The sequence below is a fragment of the Schistocerca serialis genome, chromosome 2, assembly GCF_023864345.2.
Source record: "Schistocerca serialis cubense isolate TAMUIC-IGC-003099 chromosome 2, iqSchSeri2.2, whole genome shotgun sequence".
NCBI lineage: Eukaryota > Metazoa > Arthropoda > Insecta > Orthoptera > Acrididae > Schistocerca > Schistocerca serialis.
The window spans coordinates 280,962,340-280,982,780 of NC_064639.1; the positions used below are offsets into that span (position 1 = coordinate 280,962,340).

At 38.1% G+C, this 20,441-nt stretch overlaps 1 protein-coding gene across 1 annotated transcript in view; it reads left to right on the forward strand.

Annotated features, from left to right (window-relative positions):
* LOC126457043 (uncharacterized) overlaps positions 1-20,441 on the forward strand; it is a 191,927-nt gene that overhangs the window by 152,136 nt on the left and 19,350 nt on the right. The window contains exons 3-4 of the mRNA XM_050093030.1: positions 2,818-2,891; positions 19,025-19,163. Coding sequence (XP_049948987.1) covers positions 2,818-2,891; positions 19,025-19,163 — 213 coding nt within the window. The remainder of the gene's footprint in view (positions 1-2,817; positions 2,892-19,024; positions 19,164-20,441) is intronic.

Consider the following 20,441-nt stretch of genomic DNA (forward strand, 5'->3'; position numbering starts at 1 on the left):
GATGTAGCAGTCAGTGCTTCCTGTTCTTTTATTTATTTTGTTTAATATGCCCTGAAAATTCATGGTTTCTCATTGCAGAGAAGCATGTGACTGCCTTTTCTTGCCAAATAAAATTATTTTTGATTCCAGGGAAATATCCCACAACCCTACTCTATATTTAGAGACTGCAGAAGAGGTTGTATAAAGAGTTATTCAATAAATTGTTACTATAATAGATGTCTGCTTGTGTCTGTATGTGTGGATGGATATGTGCATGTGTGCGAGTGTATACCTGTCCTTTTTTCCCCCTAAGGTAAGTCTTTCCACTCCCGGGATTGGAATGACTCCTTACCCTCTCCCTTAAAACCCACTTCCTTTCGTCTTCCCCTCTCCTTCCCTCTTTCCTGATGAGGCAACAGTTTGTTGCGAAAGCTTGAATTTTGTGTGTATGTTTGTGTTTGTTTGTGTGTCTATCGACCTGCCAGCGCTTTCGTTCGGTAAGTCACCTCATCTTTGTTTTTATCAATAAATTGTTACTTACACAAGTCCTAAGTTTAGCTGGAATATAACTAATTTTGTACATATGTAGTCTGTGTTACTTTTCCATATTAGTTTCAGATCTAGGTAAATACCAAGAGGTGTAGCTAAGGTATCACTGGCAACACTGCACAGACTAAAAAAATATTTGCTTTTTCAGATCGCAGTTCTTTTACTCTGAACCATACATTAGATATCAGAGGAGTGGAGTTAATTGTATCAAAAGGGAACTGCATTTGAGATAACTACAAGAATGTTTACAGACTGCTAGCCAGTAAGTATTGGCCAGCAATCTGTAAACATTCAGGTACTAAATTTCAGTATTGTCAACAGACACATATAAAAGTACATACACTATTTTAGCTTTCAGAGCTATTGGCTGATGAAGGTCAACAATTAAGGCTAGGCCACTCAGATCCCAAGATGAAAAGGGCCCACCAGTTGTGGAGACAAGACGATGAGAAGCGGTGGAGGAAGGGGTGCATCAGAGAGATTAGCTCATTTATAGTACATTGATAAATACTGTGCCCTCTTCAGTGCAGATACAGTGAGAAGTAAAAATGTGGGTTAAGAGAAAGAGAAATGATTAGTGCAATTAAGAACAGGATGAAAAGAGAGAGGGAGTGATAACAAAAATGTAAAAGTAAAAACTAAATACATAAAATAAATTTTTAAATATGAAAGCTGATAATGGAAAAAGAGAGGGGGAAATATGTTGAAAGATGTCAATTCCTGGAAGATGATGGGCGCAAGAAAACTAGTATTAAGTGGAACAATCCAAATGGTCTGTGTGGTATAGCCGACACTGAGGTCCTTTGAGTCATACTGAAGAACGTATTAAGCAATTTGGTACTCCATGGCCCAAAAGTGAACAGTTCTTGTTGAGTTTGTCAATGGGCATAAAGAACTGTCCACCTTGGAGACACACAGAAGCCAGTTTCTGAAAACGTGATATATTAGGTGCATTATTCTGTGCTTGAGCTCGGGGTCAAAATGTATGTCAGAAATAGAGCATCCAATTTTCTGCATTCGAAATGAAACAAATGTGTAATTTTCATCAAGTGTGTGTTGTGTTTTTCCTCTTACCTTATTTTTATTGAAAATGACCACAACGAAATCAGCTAAAGGAATCCTATGAAACATTTGAGTTCATAATCATCAGATGACTGATGGAGAGAGAGAGAGAGAGAGAGAGAGAGAGAGAGAGAGAGAGAGAGAGTGTTTGGATCATATTAATGCTTAATGCTGAGGCTATGAGAATTTCCATCAAGTATGGGAATGTGTAATATCTAGGAGTTAGCACATCCTCGATTTCTAGAAGCTCACAGCACCATTATGAATATAGATGCAGAATTTGTGTGAAGTTAATTATCAAAGATGGACCAAACATGGCACTCGGATGCTTTATGGACTGCCTGTGTCACAAGCTGTAGTGGCAGAGTAGTTCAGAGAGAACTTACAGTTCATTTTGCTAATAATACAAGTATGGTAATCACAACTAACAAAAAAGAATCAGCTGAGGAAACTATAAATAATTCCTTTCAGAAAGTTATTAAGTAGTTCTCTGCAAATGGACTCTCACTAAATTTTGAGAAAACACAGAATATACAAATCTGATCAGTAAATGTCATAACGCCATTGATAATTATAGGCTTTGAACAGAAGTCTGTTGCTAGTTCATTCACAGTAACGTTGCAATACATTCATTTCACATACAAAACAAAAAAAGCAAGTACACCACATGAGCACCAACTCCAGCCGAGATGCTGTATATTGTGTGTGTGTGTGTGTGTGTGTTGTGTGTGTGTGTGTGTGTGTAGGCACAAGACTATTTTACATGATACAGTTCCGTTGCATGTGGCACATCCACAACTTCTTACAAGCTATTAGTCAGGAAATATAAGACCCAAACCTATACATACATAATGAGAAGACCAGTTATTTAACATGGAATCTGAACATCAAATTGTGCATTTTTCACATAATCTATAATTTTTCAGATGTATAAAAATATATTAGGTAATAATAAAATCGTAGTTCTGATTAATAACAAAGCTGCAGAACTTTCCAATATTAATACAGAATCAAATCAATTAACTTGCAATAAGAATTTGAGTGTTATAAATAATATTCTACAAAAGATACTATAAGGCATTTTTAAAGACTCAGCAACAATTTGTGCAGTTCACTAATATGAAGTTCATGACCTGTAGCTTTACAAAGTACTAAATTTCTCAAGTTAATTTTTGTACACTGTTTCTTACCTCTTTCATATATAGTATATTTTCATCTTCTTTGCAGCTTACCAGGACTGCACACTTGACTATAACTGTGCCAAAAGTGTTGTTGAAAATTACATGGCCAGATATGGCAAGGTAAGTTAACTTCCCACATTTACTGTTTATTGAATGCCGTAGTTTGAAAAATAATGTAATCCACAAATTTCTCAGCTCCTAGGTAATGACACTACAGTACAGGCTGACATCTGCAAGAGACTCAGTAGCTCTTCTGAGTTGTGTATGGCCTCTATTTTGGTTGTTGTTAGTCCCAATTACAACAGATCATTTCTGCAGTACGATCTGCATTGCACAGTCCCTCATAATTATACTAAGCTATTGCTGTAGATTGTTAATAGCTACTGTAAGAATGTCTTTATGCACTCCACTTCAGCTGATATAGCTTTTCTTTCATTTTGAAATAGAAAAGTGCAATGGATGAAAGTAACTTTATAGGGCCTTCTTATTTATTGCGAAACATATTCCATAGGTCCATTATTGCCTGATAGCATGTCAATGTCGAAATATTAAATTCATTATTATATTCATGTCATTGACATTCACATGAAAAGGTTAAAATACAAATTAATAATCAAAAATACAATCAATAAATGCTAATTAACAATCACATACAGAGATAAAAAATACAAACTTCACATATTATCTAAACATAGAGTTTGAGCTATAGAATATAAATACTGACTGTATAAAGGTCATTAGAAATACCTATGAACAAAGCACATACAATCAGCGCTACTCAGCAAATTGCTCATCACCCATAAATATATGTGTAGTGTGTGAAGCACTGCTTTATGAGTGTTATTTAATTTGTGTTCATTTTTCCTATTAATATTATTATTTCAGCTTATACTTTACTAAGGGGCAATAAATTCAATAGAAATATTAAGTATGTCTAGAAATAAGGAATTATCAGTTAGATGCAAATGATTCAATTTGTGGAAAATATTTTACAGAAAATTGGGTAGGATGATAAGGCGTATATTAAAGCACCCAAGATAGACAAGTGGATGCATGAGTAGAGGATACAATATTTGAAGGATACATAACATGCAATGTGTAGCACAAATCCATGACAGTGTTGAATGTGGCAAGCGTATAATAATGAAGAGACGAGCACATAGATAGTATCCACAGTTAGAACAACTGCAGTATATGAAGATAAATAACTACTCAGAGGATGGGAGGAACACTGACAGAAAAAAAAAAAAAAAAAAAAAAAAGATTACGGCCTGAGGTTTTGGACCAATTCCTTCTTCATCATCAAAGAGTTAACCCACATATACATATGGATTTCCACATGTGGAGAGGGAGAGGGAGGGAGGGAGAGGGAGAGGGAGAGGGAGAGGGAGAGAGAGAGAGAGAGAGAGAGAGAGAGAGAGAGAGAGAGAGAGAAGTAATTCTGTCTTGTTACATTTTCATGGCTGAACCACTGAACCAAATTCGATGACATGAAGTTAAGCTTGAACCCTGTGGGAAAAGATAGGCTATATACCTTAGAAAACGTGTAGTACAAGATATTTATTGATTTGAATAATATTATGTGAATTACAAAAAAGTATTTGCTCTTTGACTTTTGAACTTTATCATATTCTGTCAGCTTGGATTACTTTGCTCAACTTTTTACAGATATTTAAAGAAATTAAGTTCAAAACAGTGATTCTTTAATGCTTTTATTTTTCAGAATTATTTGATTAGTAATTATACCTCTGCAAAGTAATCTGCATTTATTTATCTTAAGACAACCTTTTATTTCTATTTTTAACTTATTTTTTAAGTGGAGAAAAGTTTCCCCTGCCCTGGTAATACTTTGCACCAGATATCTAAATTTAAAAAAAGGATTACAGAGGTTTAGAGCAATGTTTGACTGCAAGAATGAAGGAAATCAGCACTCATGTATGCACAAACAAATTTTATTATCAAAATAGTCTACAGTTTAAAGATTTAACACAAAATATACTCTATGTTGTAAGTTATTACCACTAACATCGAAGCTCTAGTGCAACTGTAGCACATTGGCTTATCTGTATTGGAGGCTGAATGGTGCCAATCATTTCATCAACATCATACACCATTTCATCTTCGACACTGGCCACTTTCATGATTTCTTAGGCTTCTGCCTTGAATTTACTGTAGCTCCATCATCACTTAAATCAGTAATTCATCCATCTCCCTTCATATTTGAAGATCACATATGTTGCACAGTGCACACAACTTCATTAAATTCTGGACCACTCTTCTTCGACTATTTACTAACTGGGCATCATCTGCTTCACATGTTACAGGTGATGCTGCTCTGATCATCTTCAAAAGAATCTCTTAGAGGGATAGCTTCAGAATCTTCTTCTGGGCTACTTGCTTCATTTTTGTGACTTCTTATCTGTTTCCTTTGTAACCTTTTTCAGCATCTCTGTCACACTTTTACTGGGAGTCACTCTAATTTTCCTCCTCACTCTCTTATTGGCAACACCAGTAGTCCATTCAGATCTCTTATTGTGGAGGGCTTCAATGAAAGTGTCCTTTACTGCATCCTTGTCACATGTCCTTGAATGAAGATGGAGAATTTCAACAACATTGATTGGATGTATGCTGCACTTACTGAAACCTGCCAATATAAACATTAGTCTTCTTAACAGAAATGGTAAATGCTGTTTCTGGAAGAAAGTCTTTGAAGCCTAACTTGCTGCTTTTCCAGTCTGTAAGAATCTGGCTCTAGGTTGCTTTTATGGGCTCAATGACAGAAACATCCAATGGCTGTATAATGTGTAATGTGGGTACTGTTCACTGGCAAACAGATGAATGAAACATAATTCTCACGGTAGAGCCCTACGACATAGTCTGTCAAATGTGCGAATAAATCATCACAGATTACTACTTTCTTCCCTTCCAAGTTTTCCAATTTCAGTAGCATCAGCCTAGTGAACAACTGTCAAACCATCCACTAGAGCAAATTGGCTAAAAATAGCCACTGGGCCCATTTTCTATCCATGTAGATCACAAACAAATGGAGGCAAGATTTCTCTCTTGTCACTGCCAGCAAACATTACTGATAAGTTGCTCTTGGAGGAATTACAAATGTTTATTGACTATTTTGAATCTATTTTTGCAAAAGCTTTCTTTTTCCTAGGATTATCAGTGAGATTGGTTTCATCAAAGTACCATACAGTGCTTGCTGGCATATCTTTCAGTTCAACATGCTAATGTTCAGTATTTTCTCAACTCATCAACAGTAGCTCTACTCACTTTAATGTCGGTTGCAAAACGTACACGAAGTTCAGGGTTGTGTTGGGTGACACCCAAGAGCCATTTTGGCCTGGACAATTATATTTGAATGTATGACTTCACTATCATTTGAAGTTCAATGGGAGTGACAGGAACCAAGATTCACTCAGTTGTGAAACATCTATAGCAGGCTGTGATTCTTCTTCATTAGTAAAAATCTGTGGAAACCCTGACAATGAATTAACTTCTTCCTTTAACTTTAGTTTATTAATTAAGGTTCTTAGGGTATTAAAAAGTGTTTCATGTTTCCTCTGTGATACCTCCTTCCTCCTAATGGTTTGTAAGCATTTCTCCAGAGTTTTCGGCTGTAATTGCCTACTTCAAACAGTTCTCTTGTACTTCCATATCTTTTCACCTATCTTCTCTTGTACTTCTGTATCTTTTCACCAATCTGAAACAGATAGGAAACATTGTTCACTGCCAAGAGCACATTATGGTGGTAAACTAACTTCAAAGTATTTGTAGTAGTGTAAGAAATGCACCCTTTGGATATTTTCTCCATTTTTGTTGTGGTACAAAGTTTTCCTGAACTAAGAAATTTTATAACCTACACAAGTAAACATACAGTGACAGAAACAGTATTCCATTAAATAAAAATGTACAATATCTTCAGCAGGTACACATTCTGAGTAATTAAATATACCAGCTTAATTTTTTACACAGTTCATGATGTCTTTACTTAGGTGTCTGTGAAAAATTCAAAATTGTCGACAATCAAGCAGGCAAGCAAGGCTGCAACCTAAAAGTGATACATTTCATAGGTAATCTAATTCACATATACACAACATGGAGTATAGCATCTGTTAACCAACAAATCTCTCTCTCCTCTTTTTTATCAACATGGAGTACCTCAAGTGTCAGTAATGGGACCTTTTTTTATTCCTGGTTTATGCGAATGACCTGAATATACTTGATGATTGACATAAAACAGTTTGCTGATCACACAACATTATTAGTAAAGGCACCTAAAAATGATAATGTCCAACATGTAGTAAACTGTTTCAAGCCACCTCAGTAAATGGTTTAAATGAACCTGTTCACAATACAAAACAAGAAAACAGTATCAATAAATTTCCATAGCTTTCAAAATAACTTATTGTGTCAAAAATCAAATTCTCTCAAGAAAACTATAAAATTATGAGACAGAATTTATGGCCACTGTCTATTTTCAGGAGAAATAAAAGTATTACCCATAGACACATATAAAAATACATGCATAACTAATTGTTCCTTCCTGAGGAAGGATGGAGGGATGAATTTGGAATGGTTAAAAAGGAAGGTCAGGTCACTCAGACCCCAGGATGGGAGGGACCCACCTGTTAAAATTCATCTTGCATTACACTGATGTCACCATTAAATCAACCATTGTGAATAAAGAGAGAAGAAAATATCTTAACATTTGGATACAAACTAACTTAGATTGGGACAACATACAGACTACACCAGTTCCAAGCTGAGCCTTGCCTTCCGAAGACCCTAGAAAAATGTACAAACAGTCAGTCACTAATGAGTGCTTACTATGCATATTTTAATGTGCATCTGAAATATGGTCTTGTATTCTGGGGAAATTCTTCAGCAGCCCTGTTTGATGATGGGCAATCCAAAAACTGCTAAGTCTTCTACCAATGAATTCTCATTGTACTCAAGAACTAAGCATGGTTCCTGGTTTCCTGTTCTTGCTTCTCATTGTCAGTAATGGTTCCTCAGTTTTCGTTTCTTAGTTCTCACTTCTTGGTCCTCAGTTCTAAGTTCTTATTATTTGGTTTTTATTTCTTAGTTCTCACTTCTCATTTTTCAGTTCTTGATCATGTATTCATTTGTCTTGACAAAAACAAGACCAGAGTTCTTAGATTTGTATTTGCATTTATTTTGTACTCGCTGCCTTTTACTACATCATTGCTCTTTTGGTTAATCAAATTAGAAATTTAAACTGAAATATATATCAAAAGTGTATAATGTATTTTTAACAGCAATAACATAGACTTACGGAACAAAATATTCCATTAACTTTGAAAAAGATTGTGGAAATACAAGTGGGTAAAATATTTTGCAAGCACATTGTGATGAAAATAAAGAAGTTGTGTAAGAACTATATGGGAAAGAGAATAATTTGAACACTGCACCTAGAAGGTATAGCATACATCCTCCTTTTAACTGTACAATGGGCAGTGGGGGGGGGGGGGGGGGGGGGGGGGGAGTAAAGTTTAGAGTGGATTACTTTAAGGGAAAAGAGGTAGTGGTCTGACATACTTGTCAAAGTTCTCAATTCTAGAACATGTATTTGATTCCTTTTTGTTCTTAAGAACACAGTTCTCAATTCCTTGATGTTATCAATACTGCCTTTCAAAATCCAAAAGAGAGCCATTAGGTTTAGACAGTTATGTAAATCATTGTTTAAAACATTTAAAGTGCTTTCATTACCATGTGTACATGGGCACACTAATGTAGGTTTTAAAAAATTAACTGGCAATGATAGTAACATCAGATAAAATTGTGACACACATAATCATAACACCAGATTAAAAGGAAATTATTTGTAATTTCAATTAATAAAAGTTTGTGATAGATTGGTACATGCTATATGGGTATAAAACTGAGCAGCATGTTGGCAGAGGATTGAAAATGTATACTAAATACAAATATATTTGAAAGATATAGTAGAGCATATCTACACTACTATTGCTGCAATTCAGGGAGTGAGGACATGAACTTCAATACACGTAATTTTTAACACAGAGGCCTACATATAAACATGATTATTTTTCTTTGTAAACACTAAATTGAAGTCAAATCTGACATCATCTTGAACATTGTATGGTATATGATCAAAGAGATAAATAAATAAATAAATAAGTAATGATAACTGCTACTGATCTGACTCTGAACATAATAAGAAACATCGTTGTAAGGAAACAACAACTATTTACGTGATCATGGCATGACAGCATAACATAGACAGTTCAGCACAATTTCTTGATATATACAAGACTTGTTGATGTGTACAGGCTGACAGGTACAGACTTGTTGATGGGAACAAACTGGTGAGAAGTACAGACTGGTGGTCAGAGCTGGTGCACACACATATTAAGAGCATTTTGCCCACTGTAGGCGACTCATGCGATGGTCCATGAGCAGCAACCTCTGATGGAGGCCTAGAGTTCCTGAACAGTGTGCTGCTTGAACTTCATGATGTGTGCTGCAGTAAAGGCAGCTAACTAACATGTAGTAACTTACAGGTTACTACACTCCTCCTTCCCTGGGGGAAGAGCGACCTGCTGCCCAATTTCCCACAACATACTGCTGGGTGACACCTCCATAGGAGGAGTTGCCACTAGGTGCCATAAACTGGGGAGTCACAGTGTCTGTTGGGAGTGTAAGAAGTGCCAGCAGGAGGTAGCAACGCCAATGACCATAAAGGAGCTGCCCATGTCAATGTTTGTAAGATTCCTGTATTGGTGCAGGAGGCACCAGCATAGGGTAAGAGGCACATGTGAAGGTGCAGGAGGCACCTGTGGCTGGTGGAAGGCACACATATAGGTGCAGGAGGCATCCACAACAGAGTAAGAGCACCCCACATCAGTGCTGAAAATACCTGAAGGCATCCACCTCAGTGCTGGAGGCATGTGGAGCAAGATAGAAGGCACACGCTTTGGTTCTAGAGGTGCCTGGAGGCCCCTACATAGGTACTGGAGGTGCCAGTAGATGTGAGAGGTGCACACATCAGTGCAGGAGACGCCCACATAGGTGCAAGAGGCACCTAGAGGTGCTTGTGTTGGTACAGAAGCTGTCGAGAGTCCAAACTGAACTGCTTTCCAAAAATTCACTGTACAAGGGAGGCCTTCGACAGGAAAAGCATGTGACAGCACTGTACGGGTCGCGTCTACTGCAGTATATGGACAACAAATAACAAAAGGAAAAAAGGCAGACAGCATCAAACGACCAACAACCAAAAGGGTATATGAAAGGTTCAACAAAGACAATAAGGATTCTGTCCAGAGGTAGTACTGATGCTGGCTGAGGGAGAAAAAACATTGTTGAGTACTGAAGGGAGACTGTGTCAGACCATGACCCAGAACAGGAAATTGCTCCAAAAGTTGAGGAGTGAAAACCGCTACTGTGGTGCCAATACGCAACTCTCTCACGTTGCAGGAAGCAAGAAGAGCAAGGCAGAAGTGCCTCCAGGCTTGTTGTTGTCGATGGAATTGTCCATTGCGGCCAGGTTTCCTGACTGGGATTGCAGTGGCTTCTCCTTCACCTAGGGGGCTTGTTGCTACACGCCAATGCATTCAACGAACAGCAACAGTACCGCCCCCCCCCCCCCCCCCTCCCACTGACTGGAAAGAGCAGAAAACAGTGATCAAAGATGGATCCCAACAGAAAAGGGTGCACTGATGAACAATGTTGTCAGGTGCTAGGCCAAGGATGGCATCCTGAACCAATGACACAGAGACTGATGTGATGGATTGCTACACAAGGAAAAAGGTGACACAAGACATGGGTGCACAAATGATGTGAAGAAAACAACAGACAACACATGATGGCGTAGGAGTGTGAAGCCGGGCCCAAAAAAGGGGGCTTATTGACACAAGGAGGAGGTAGGTCCAGAAATGGTGGTCAACGAACAGAACAGGGCGGCCATTCCTGGAAAGGAGGCCAACAAACAGAACAACAGAACAAAGGGTCGAAGTAGGCTGGATCCGAAAAGGAGGCCAGCTAACAGAACGACTAAAATAAGGAAAAAGAAGGCATGACAAAAACAAAGTCTTACAAGTGTCCACGTCCATCATCCAAAAAGAAGGCAGGGCTGTCAGAAGTTTGCCAACCCCAAAAAGCAGTGAAGTGGATTGCAGAGCCATGGTCAGAGGTTTGCCAAGCAGAATCATTGGGTGGCGGAACACTGTGACAGTACACTGTGATATAGCAGAGCTTGGTCTGTCAATGTGGCCAAGAAGTGGTTGCAGGTTACTAGAAGAAGTTGCCACAGCTGCAGTAGTGATGAAAACAGTCATAAACATGACACATGAACCTCCCATAGCAAAGCATATGAAAGTTTGACTTATCTCCACATGCACTATACAGAAGACACGGAGAGAGAGAACAAGTGCAAGAATGAACACACGTGAGAAACAGACTCATTGCCACTTGTGTTCTGCCTCCAAACACAGTAAGAAACACGGCCATGAGAAACCAACAAACTACTTATTTCGCCATGGTGTGACAGCATAACGTAGATAGTTCAATGCAGTTTCTTGAAACGTATGCGACTTATTGACATGCACATACTGACAGGTACAGATGAAACACGGATACGGACTTGTTGACTGGCACAGACTGGTAACACGCACAGATTACTGGCTGGATCATGGACATATAAAGAGAATTTTGACCACTGATGGCAGCCGGCTCTTAGCTGCAGGTGACTGAGGTGTCTAGAACCGTCTTCAACCTATTGGAGACCCTGGGCACATTAGGATAATGAGGCCCCTATGACCTTGACAGAGTACTATTTTGTTAGAATAGACAAAGAAAGTAGGTAAGCGAGGTTCTAGACAATATAATCCACAAAAGTAACTCTTTTAACATTCAAAGGTTAGTGCTTAAAAATCTATGTTGTTTGAAGAGGTACCTTCTAGATTTGAGATGGTTGAAATCGTTAATCACTTCTTCAGAATCTATATTTTTGAGCATATCACATTCTATGGACATCAACGATAAACTGGTTAAGCTCTCTGGAAGCAACGTACTTCTTAATTCATTTTTTATTCTTTTCAATTTGAAGAAGGAGCTTTCCGCACTGCACTTGGTTAACATCATGTTTAAAAAGATTCTCAATGTGATTTCTACATTTGGAAATGTGTCTTTAATTTTGTTTTCTTTCAAAAGGTGATATATTTCCAATGTGGTAATACTTCCCTATTTTTACTATGAATAATTTTCAAGTATTCTGTTAAAAGCAGACACTCCGTTTCCAATTCTTGTTCGTTAACGTCTTCATAATAAATTTCAGCAAATTCTTTGCAACTTGGTCCCAGCTCTTCGGAATTCGTAGTTTTCGGGCGAAAAAATAAACCATAATGTTGACTAATGTTCTCTTACGAACTTAATCTGTATTTTAGATGAACCCTCAGGGTATCAGTTATGGGAAGAAAGGTTTATTCTTTAAATTTCTCTTTTCCATTCAGTTGGACTGCCAGTGCAGAGCCATCAAAAAAACTCTGGCGTGAGCTTCTACATTTCTTGTTTGAGATAGGTCCTTGTAATCAGATTCTGGGTTTCTTTCTTTGGCGGACGATTCGAAGCCATCAAATTTATCCCTGTGGTTAATCATAAAATCATCAAGTGAAGCAAACAAATTAGTTGCAATGTGCAGTATTAATGTTTCTTTCTGAAGAAAATTACTTGTTTTGTCTATTTTTCAAATATAGAGCTCTAAATTTCCGTTATTATAATAAATTCTAGCTTTCCCATTTTTCTGGACAGACTAAGGGCTTCGTCTGTATTTTCTCTTGCCTGTTCTGTATCTTCTGCGATGGACATCAAAGTTTCTATAATTTTTAATGACCTATATGCAAGGCGCTTACTGCATCAGCTCGGGCTGACTATCTGATTTGTGGAAGACTTCTAACAACTTTTTTTGAACCTAAATGTTCTGTCGATACATTCCGTTGGAGAGTAGAGCTCGACGAAACGTTGACACTGTCTGAACCATTACAGAAAACTTTGTTGCCTCTGATACACACCCACATCTTGGACACCCACCAAGTTTAATACATGGTACAAAGGTGACAAATTCACATTTCTCCTTGATTCTTGCTAATAGACCAGTAGAGTTTCCTGACATATTTGAAGTACTGTTGTAACTTTGTCCTCTGCAATTTTTTATTGGAATATCATGATTCTCTAAAAAAATTCAAGATGGTTTCTGCTAAATACTCACATTTATAGTTTTTAATAGATATAAATTTCAGGAACCTTCCAACAGGAACGTGGTCTTTTACATATCGAATTATATGTGAGACACATCGAACACACTGTCAAAGCTAATGAAAAAATAGTTTGCTAATTTAACTTCATTTATAACTTTTTAGGACACGTTTTCCCATTACATCAATAAACTCATTACAGATATTCGCTGATAAATAAGAAGCGTTACGTTTTCCAGGATTCTTAAATTTTTATAAGAGATCTTCAAGAAATGGATCGAATTCACTCAATAATTCCACACACCCAAATAATTTCCATTGTTGAGAGATCATAGGACTTCATTTTTAGCACAGAATGGAAGCCATTTCGATGCCAAAACTTTTACAACAGCTACAATCATTTTAAGTACATTTTTCCAGTAATTCACTTCTTTTTTGTGCTGAGATAATAAGCTTATATCTATTCTACCAATTGCTTTACTTCGTTCCAGATAAGTCATCACAGACTGCTTATGTGCTGGGCTGTTTTCATGTGTTAAAATTACGTGATTAATGTGCTTCCAATCATTACATCTACTCGAAGGGCATAGGTCTACATCGGAAGGGATAAATAATCAGTATCAAAAAAATACAGAATTTTTGGAAGGCGAGTACAATAATAATGTTCTTTCGACGCTTTCATTGTTCTTTAATTTCCGAATAAATAATGTTTGGTTGAAATACCTGGTTACTGACCTTTGTAGATTCTGGATGCCTCAGAAAAGTCAGAATCTTTATTTTGAAAATATACACATCCCTTACGAATCAAAATTTCGCGATTATTTTCTGTAAAATTTTCATGAAAATAATCAGGGGAATCGTGTGATATTTATTCTGGGTTGGAAAACTGTTATTCAACTGACGCAGTTGTCGGTGTTGGTGAAGTCACCGAAGTTGTTGCACTTTCATCGTAGAAGCAGTCACTTTCTCATCAATCTCTTTTCCTAAATTGGTAGAACTCTGAAGCTGGTGTAGAACATGAACATCCAGAAATTCTCGCAATTTGTGATTGACACGACTCGTCATGTGATTACTACTTACAGAAGTTGCTGCAGTAGCAGTAGTACAATATGCTCTTAATTTTGGTTACTTTTCAGTTACTTCCTTCTGACGTACAGCTCTTTTCCTTTTTGCAGATCCACTGGGATACGACCGTTTCGACATTTTATATTACAAAGCAGAATTAATTTCACACCGAAAATAGTCGCTAACACGAAACAAAACAGGCGATCGACGATTTAATCAAAGAATACCTTAGAGCACAGTCAGTAACAACTACAATCAAAACAAAGTCACTACAACGCAGACAAATACAGGGGAATTCCCAGTCGTCGAGTCAGTTTATTTAAGTCGATCGGTCAAGTTTACTTTTACGCCGCTATTCGCTCGGTGCAGAACTGTGCACTGTGCTAAGCTACTAAGCAAATAGGTATTGTAATCAGCCATCATCTGTCGATTTTTTCGAAGTAAATTTGTTTTTCAGTAATATCGGTTATCATTCGGTAATCTGACATGAACAAGGGGGCTCCTATCGATCGCATGTGCTCAGAGTGTCCAATCGGAAAGAGGGGCCTGGAGGTGCCACACCATGATTGGTGACCTCTGGTGTGGGTCTGGAGCAGCCAAATGCTGTGCTAACCCAAACTGCGTAGTGTGCACCGCAGTCATAGCAGTTAAGGAGTAGTAATATATGGATTACCATAGCTACACTATATCCTTTTTTACTTTAGGCTACTTCTGTAAAGTATGCTAACAAATCATGACCTGTGCTAATATACTTACACTGATAATCACACGAATCATTTCTAGAGTATGGCACTAAAAATCTGAAATGGGTTTTCAAGTTCTTATATAAATACAGGAATATCATTGTAACCAATTAACTTCTTTTGCTGTTCAGAGTTATTTAGGATTGGTTTATTCCAAATGGCATTTCCAGTTTTTGTCTTTGTACTGTTTCGTTTGAGTTAATTTGCCTGCTGTGGTAAATCTAATCGCCTTTTGTTACTTTGTGAGTCTGGGCTGGAACAAGATTGAGTATTCTTGCATAGCTGTATATACTTTCTGCAGACTGACTGCTAGCTTGTTACTATGTCTGTGAACTGGCTGCTGGATCACTTACTTCTGAAACTTTGGATCCAATAAGTTCATCTGATAAATTTCTACAAACATTTCAGTGTAGTTATTTTCACTAAAACTGTTCTGAACATAAGATTCTTCTTCAGCTAAAGCAGTGTCCGACAGAGATGAAGTGAGCTGCGATTCACTGAGATGTACGGCATATCACAGTTGTGTGGATGATTTCTGCCCATTTTTTTCACTATCCCTGTCACTTGGGATAATGATCAGTAAGACAGAGATGCCATTAGGGTCCAGTTTTCACCCAACTGATTTCTCCTCTATACAGGGTGAAGAGAAATTCGCGCACTCGGGCTCCAAAGCGCGACTACTTACATGCCAGCGATAAAAAAAATGTCTCTTACAAAATTTCGTCTGCTGAGTACATCCCGCAGAAAAAGGACGTTAAAGGGTGGCAATCTGGCAACACTGTAACCTCATGTATGGTAACTACCTCTCTCAGTACATGTTACTTGGGTTGTACAGTTGGTGCAGTCGATAGAGTTTTGGCTTACGGTGCTGGAGGTCAATGGTTCAATCCAGGTTTGAGGCATGAGTTTTTAAATTCGTAAATGTAGTCCAGGTGGTACGGTACCTGGTATCTTAATCGTCAACAACGACTGCAGCGGGCCCTCTAGAAAACATTTGCACTTACATACTACAAACGTAGAAATAGAAGATAGGTCAGCTTTTAAAGCAGCCCTTTCCACGTTGTGGGCATGAATTTATTCGCACCACTTCAGTTACTAGATACGAAACCTGTTTTATTTGTATCCTTCTCCAATGGTACCATAAATTAGTACCAAGTATTGTTCTTGCCTTGTTCACGTGCATTACACTTCGTTAGGGCCTCACATTACCAGTAGGACTAACAATGTGCTTTGCAAATACTGTGAATGGTCCCAGCAAGAACAGAAGGCCCATGGCGACTTCGTGAACACCATAATATGGCCGGATGAAGCAGCATTCACTCTTGACGGCGTCTTCAATACGCACAATGCCCACCATTGGTGTGAGGTTAACCTGTACATCACCTACGATCGTGGATATCAAGTTCTCATTGGTATCAACATCTGGGCCGGAGTATTGGACGACAGTTGTTTGGGCCCCTACGTATTGCCTGACTGGCTGACTGCACGAAGGTATCATGAATTCCTCTCAAACTATCTGCCTGATGCACTGGAAGATGTCCCACTACATGTTTGGCAGAGGATATGGTTCCAGCATCATGGTAAGCTGCCACACTCTTGAATTAATGTGCGGCAATATTTGGATAGAAAATTTCCAGGGAAATGGATTGGACGTAGAGGTCTAGTTGTATGGCCACCACGTTCACCTGACCTAAATCCCCTGGATTTCTTCCTGTGGGGACACCTGAAGGAGCACGTGTACTCTACTCCACCAACGAATATGGAAGAATTACTAGTAATTTACGAGTTCGTGCTGCTCTTTTTACTGTGGGTGCAGGTTTTCTGTGAAGGGTCCAGAGCTGTATGGTCCAGCGTGTTTCACAGCGTTTGGACGTACAGGGAGGTCGCTTTGAGCATCTGTTGTTCTGAGAACAAAGTATTCTGTTGTGAAGGTCAGGCAGTCATTAATTTGAACATTATTACTGTCACTTGTTACTAATGTGCGACATCTGAGCGCTCATATTACATGTAGTATAAAGGATAAGTAGATGTTGGGCTATTGTACTGTGCTACCATCTTTAGCATCGCGAAACTGCTATTGTTTTTGTAGTTATTCTGTCCTATGACAGGTCAGTTCTTTCAACTGTCTATTTCTTATTTGTCTAACTACATATTTGTTATGTCCGGCATTACAAAATGTTGTAAATTTAGGATACATGTGACCTAAGATACGGTGTATATTACAGTGTGAAATGTTGCAATAAAATTAGCAAACAAAAAACAGGGTCGAACCCTCGACCTCCTGCTGACCTGTGCTGACAGAGGTCGTTACCATACATGTGGTTACAGTGTTGCCAGATTGCCGCTCTTTAACGCCCATTTTCTGCCGGATGTATTCGCCAGATGAAATTTTGTGAAAGACATTTTTTTATCGCTGGCATGTAAGGAGTCGCGCAGCGAAGCCCGAGTGCGCGAATTTCGCTTCACCCTGTATAATGAACCGACATCTATAAGCAAGATGATAAAATCATTGTAGGATGTTCGATATTGTTATTTATTGACTTTCTCTGACTATACTAAAGGAAATTGTATAAAATAATCGCCAGAATCATACATAAAACAAACATACTGTCATAAAAAAATAAAAAGGAAATTATTAGCTACATGCAACATAAATGCTCAGCCATTGTCAGTTACTATATCTTCACACATGATGAGTCATTTACAAGCACATGAGGATTCATAAATTAATCACTTATATTAGTCCATAATTTCATAAATAAATCTCAAAGTACACAAACGTACAAATAAATACATGACAAAAAATTCGACTATTGGTTATTATCCAATACATTGCCATAAAAGATAACAAAAATGGTCGAAACAAAATAATTAATGTTATGTTTCACCCCTTTTCGTTTTCGAATACCCGCTCGGGAAGAGATAAAAAAGCATCATAAAGAGATCAATTGTGGCCAGATCGTACGTGATTCGCAAGAGGACTATCAGCTCCCAGTTATCGTTGCTAACTTTCCTTCCGTCCGGGTTAAAGTTTAATCCGATGATCCATACATGAATCATTCATATTGTAGTCAACATCTATAAATAAGCTGTTTAATGTAACGAGATGTAAGCCTTTTCCATTACCCTCCTGTTTTTCGGGTATAATAGTTGATGTTTACAAATCGCTTGTGAGTCCCAGATTCGAATATTTTCGCATGTGTGGGAGCCAAGGTTCTTCCGTAAGGTAGACCCCATAACAGATGGGCCTACAGGGATATCTAACGTATACAAAGGAGGGCGGCACGAATGGTCACAGTAGAGCGTCAGGAAAGTGAAAGATTGCATTAGTAGACGCTTGGAGCGAAATAATTATCGCGCGAAAGGCTATTCACAGAGTTTGAAGAACCAGGATTCAGTGTAAAATTTAGGAATTTACTTCACCCCCTACGTATTGCCACCATAACAAGCCTGAAGACAATATCAGACTAACTACAGCACACGCAGAGGTATTTCAGTACCCATTCTTCCAGCACTCTGTACGCGACTTATACTGGAAGAAAGGGTAAAGTACCCTTTACCACGTCCAGCCACTAGCATAGCCAACATCACAGTGGGCTATGCTAGTAGTGTAAGTGCAGTGAACGACACCTGAAAACCCACGCCAAATAAGCATCTGCTCTTGGTCTCCTTCGACAGCCGCATAAACAGCGAATTTCAATGTTTTTAATTTCGTTCTACGTCTTACATCGTGCCACCAAAGAATAACAATTCATATTTTAATGAAGTACACACCAAAGCAAAAGAATTAATTTTTAGCTACGAGATCATCAAATACGCATATTTAAATATCATATATAGGTACCCACATTTTCCCTTTTTTATAATTTTTTTCGCAAAACTGGTAGACCGCTACCAACTGTCGAAATATACAAGATGTGCATAAAAGCCAATATTCACGTGACGTATTTGCGTATTTACTTACCCGTGTTTCGTTGTTATGAGCGAAAATAGCATTTATGAAGCCTTGATATCACAACAATTAAATTAATATAGGTACACATGCTGATAATTTGTGACTGTCGCTTGTCTAATTGCTTGGATTTATTTTTAGCACACCAAAGATAGTATGTTGTGAAGATCGAAGGAGTGACGTATTGTTGTGTATGTGTAAAGTGTAAGGATACCTATAGTGTAAGGTGTTTGTTTATAAATATTACAGGACTGCAACGGTGACGGAGTAACGAACTGTGATGATTATGCGATGATTCACTACAACGGTGCAGCAAATTGTGAGCGGCCGGTGGAGGGCAGTAAATTCTATGACCGATACCTCACATGTCGGCCTCCAGCAGCAGATGGTAAAATTAAAACGTTATAGTGATTTGAAACAGTTTGCAACTGCTTCTTCTGCTCTGTATATTTTATGTTCTGTGCTTCGCATTTAATGATTTCGGAGCTGAAGAATTTGGACTAACCACGTCTGTTTCTGAGTAGAGGGGGGCGGGGCTCAATAAGAAACATAGTTTCCAAATGTGATGTAGTAATAGCTACAGTAGTTTTACAGTTTCGAAGTTGTTTACAGAAATAGAGAAACTTGGTGGGAGTGCTTACTTGGGAAGAAGGTTGAGAACACATAAACTGCTAGTATTCCTAAATTTGTGGGGGCCACTCATTTCCATGGAAAACTACTAAAGTGAAGGTTCCAATACGTTTTCTCTCAATTATCAAGAAACAGTTTTGATGGCAAAGGAAAAGTGATAACTCCATTGTTTCACATGAGGCAGCATCGTAAACATGATTTTCTCTTGTTTTGATGTTCATTCTGTAGCTTGACAACCTAATAGTAGTGTTGCATTTAAGCGTATCTTTACAGATCGTCCATATAGTGGCTGCTGTACTTGCTGACCACAAATTTGAGGTTTGGTGTCCAATCTAACATCCCATAATTTCATTGAAAACAACTTTCTCGTGTGATACAAGTTATTAAAGCTACTATCCTTAATTTATTAATTCAGTAGTTCATCCATATCTGACAAATAGGTAACAACACCTAAATTGCTCATGCTGAATGTTTGCATATCTGGATCAGAATAACAAAGTAGCTGACAGCTATTAATGCACAGGTCACCTGCCATAGCAACAACTAGTCAGATCTTGAGTTTGGTTTAACTTCTGCCCTGAGCATAGTTTTCATATTGTTTTGCTACCTTGGCTGCCAGTCACCAGTCAGCTGGACATAACAGTTGTGGTCTGTAGCATAATTATTGTGTTGTGATTTGCTATCATTTTCTTTGTTTCTCTGTTCAGTTAGTTTCTTTTATGAAATGCATAAAGCTAACTGAGAAATTGCTTAGGAAAGAGGTAAGCCTGTTAAAGACGCTGCAAAATGAATTATCTGGTGAGCATTACGGAACTGCACAGCTGTTGCTTGTGTGAAAATGCCAAACTGACATCCTCCTTATCATACTCGGCTGGGTCATTCCATGTCAAGGGAACCAGGGGTCCCCACTCGACCATCTCCAAATCTAATGAAATTTGGCTTGGAGTTTCTCCAAATCTAATGAAATTTGACGTGGAGTTTCTATACGGTCTTTGGTGGCTACATACCAAATTTCAGTTCAGTATCTTCAGTGGTT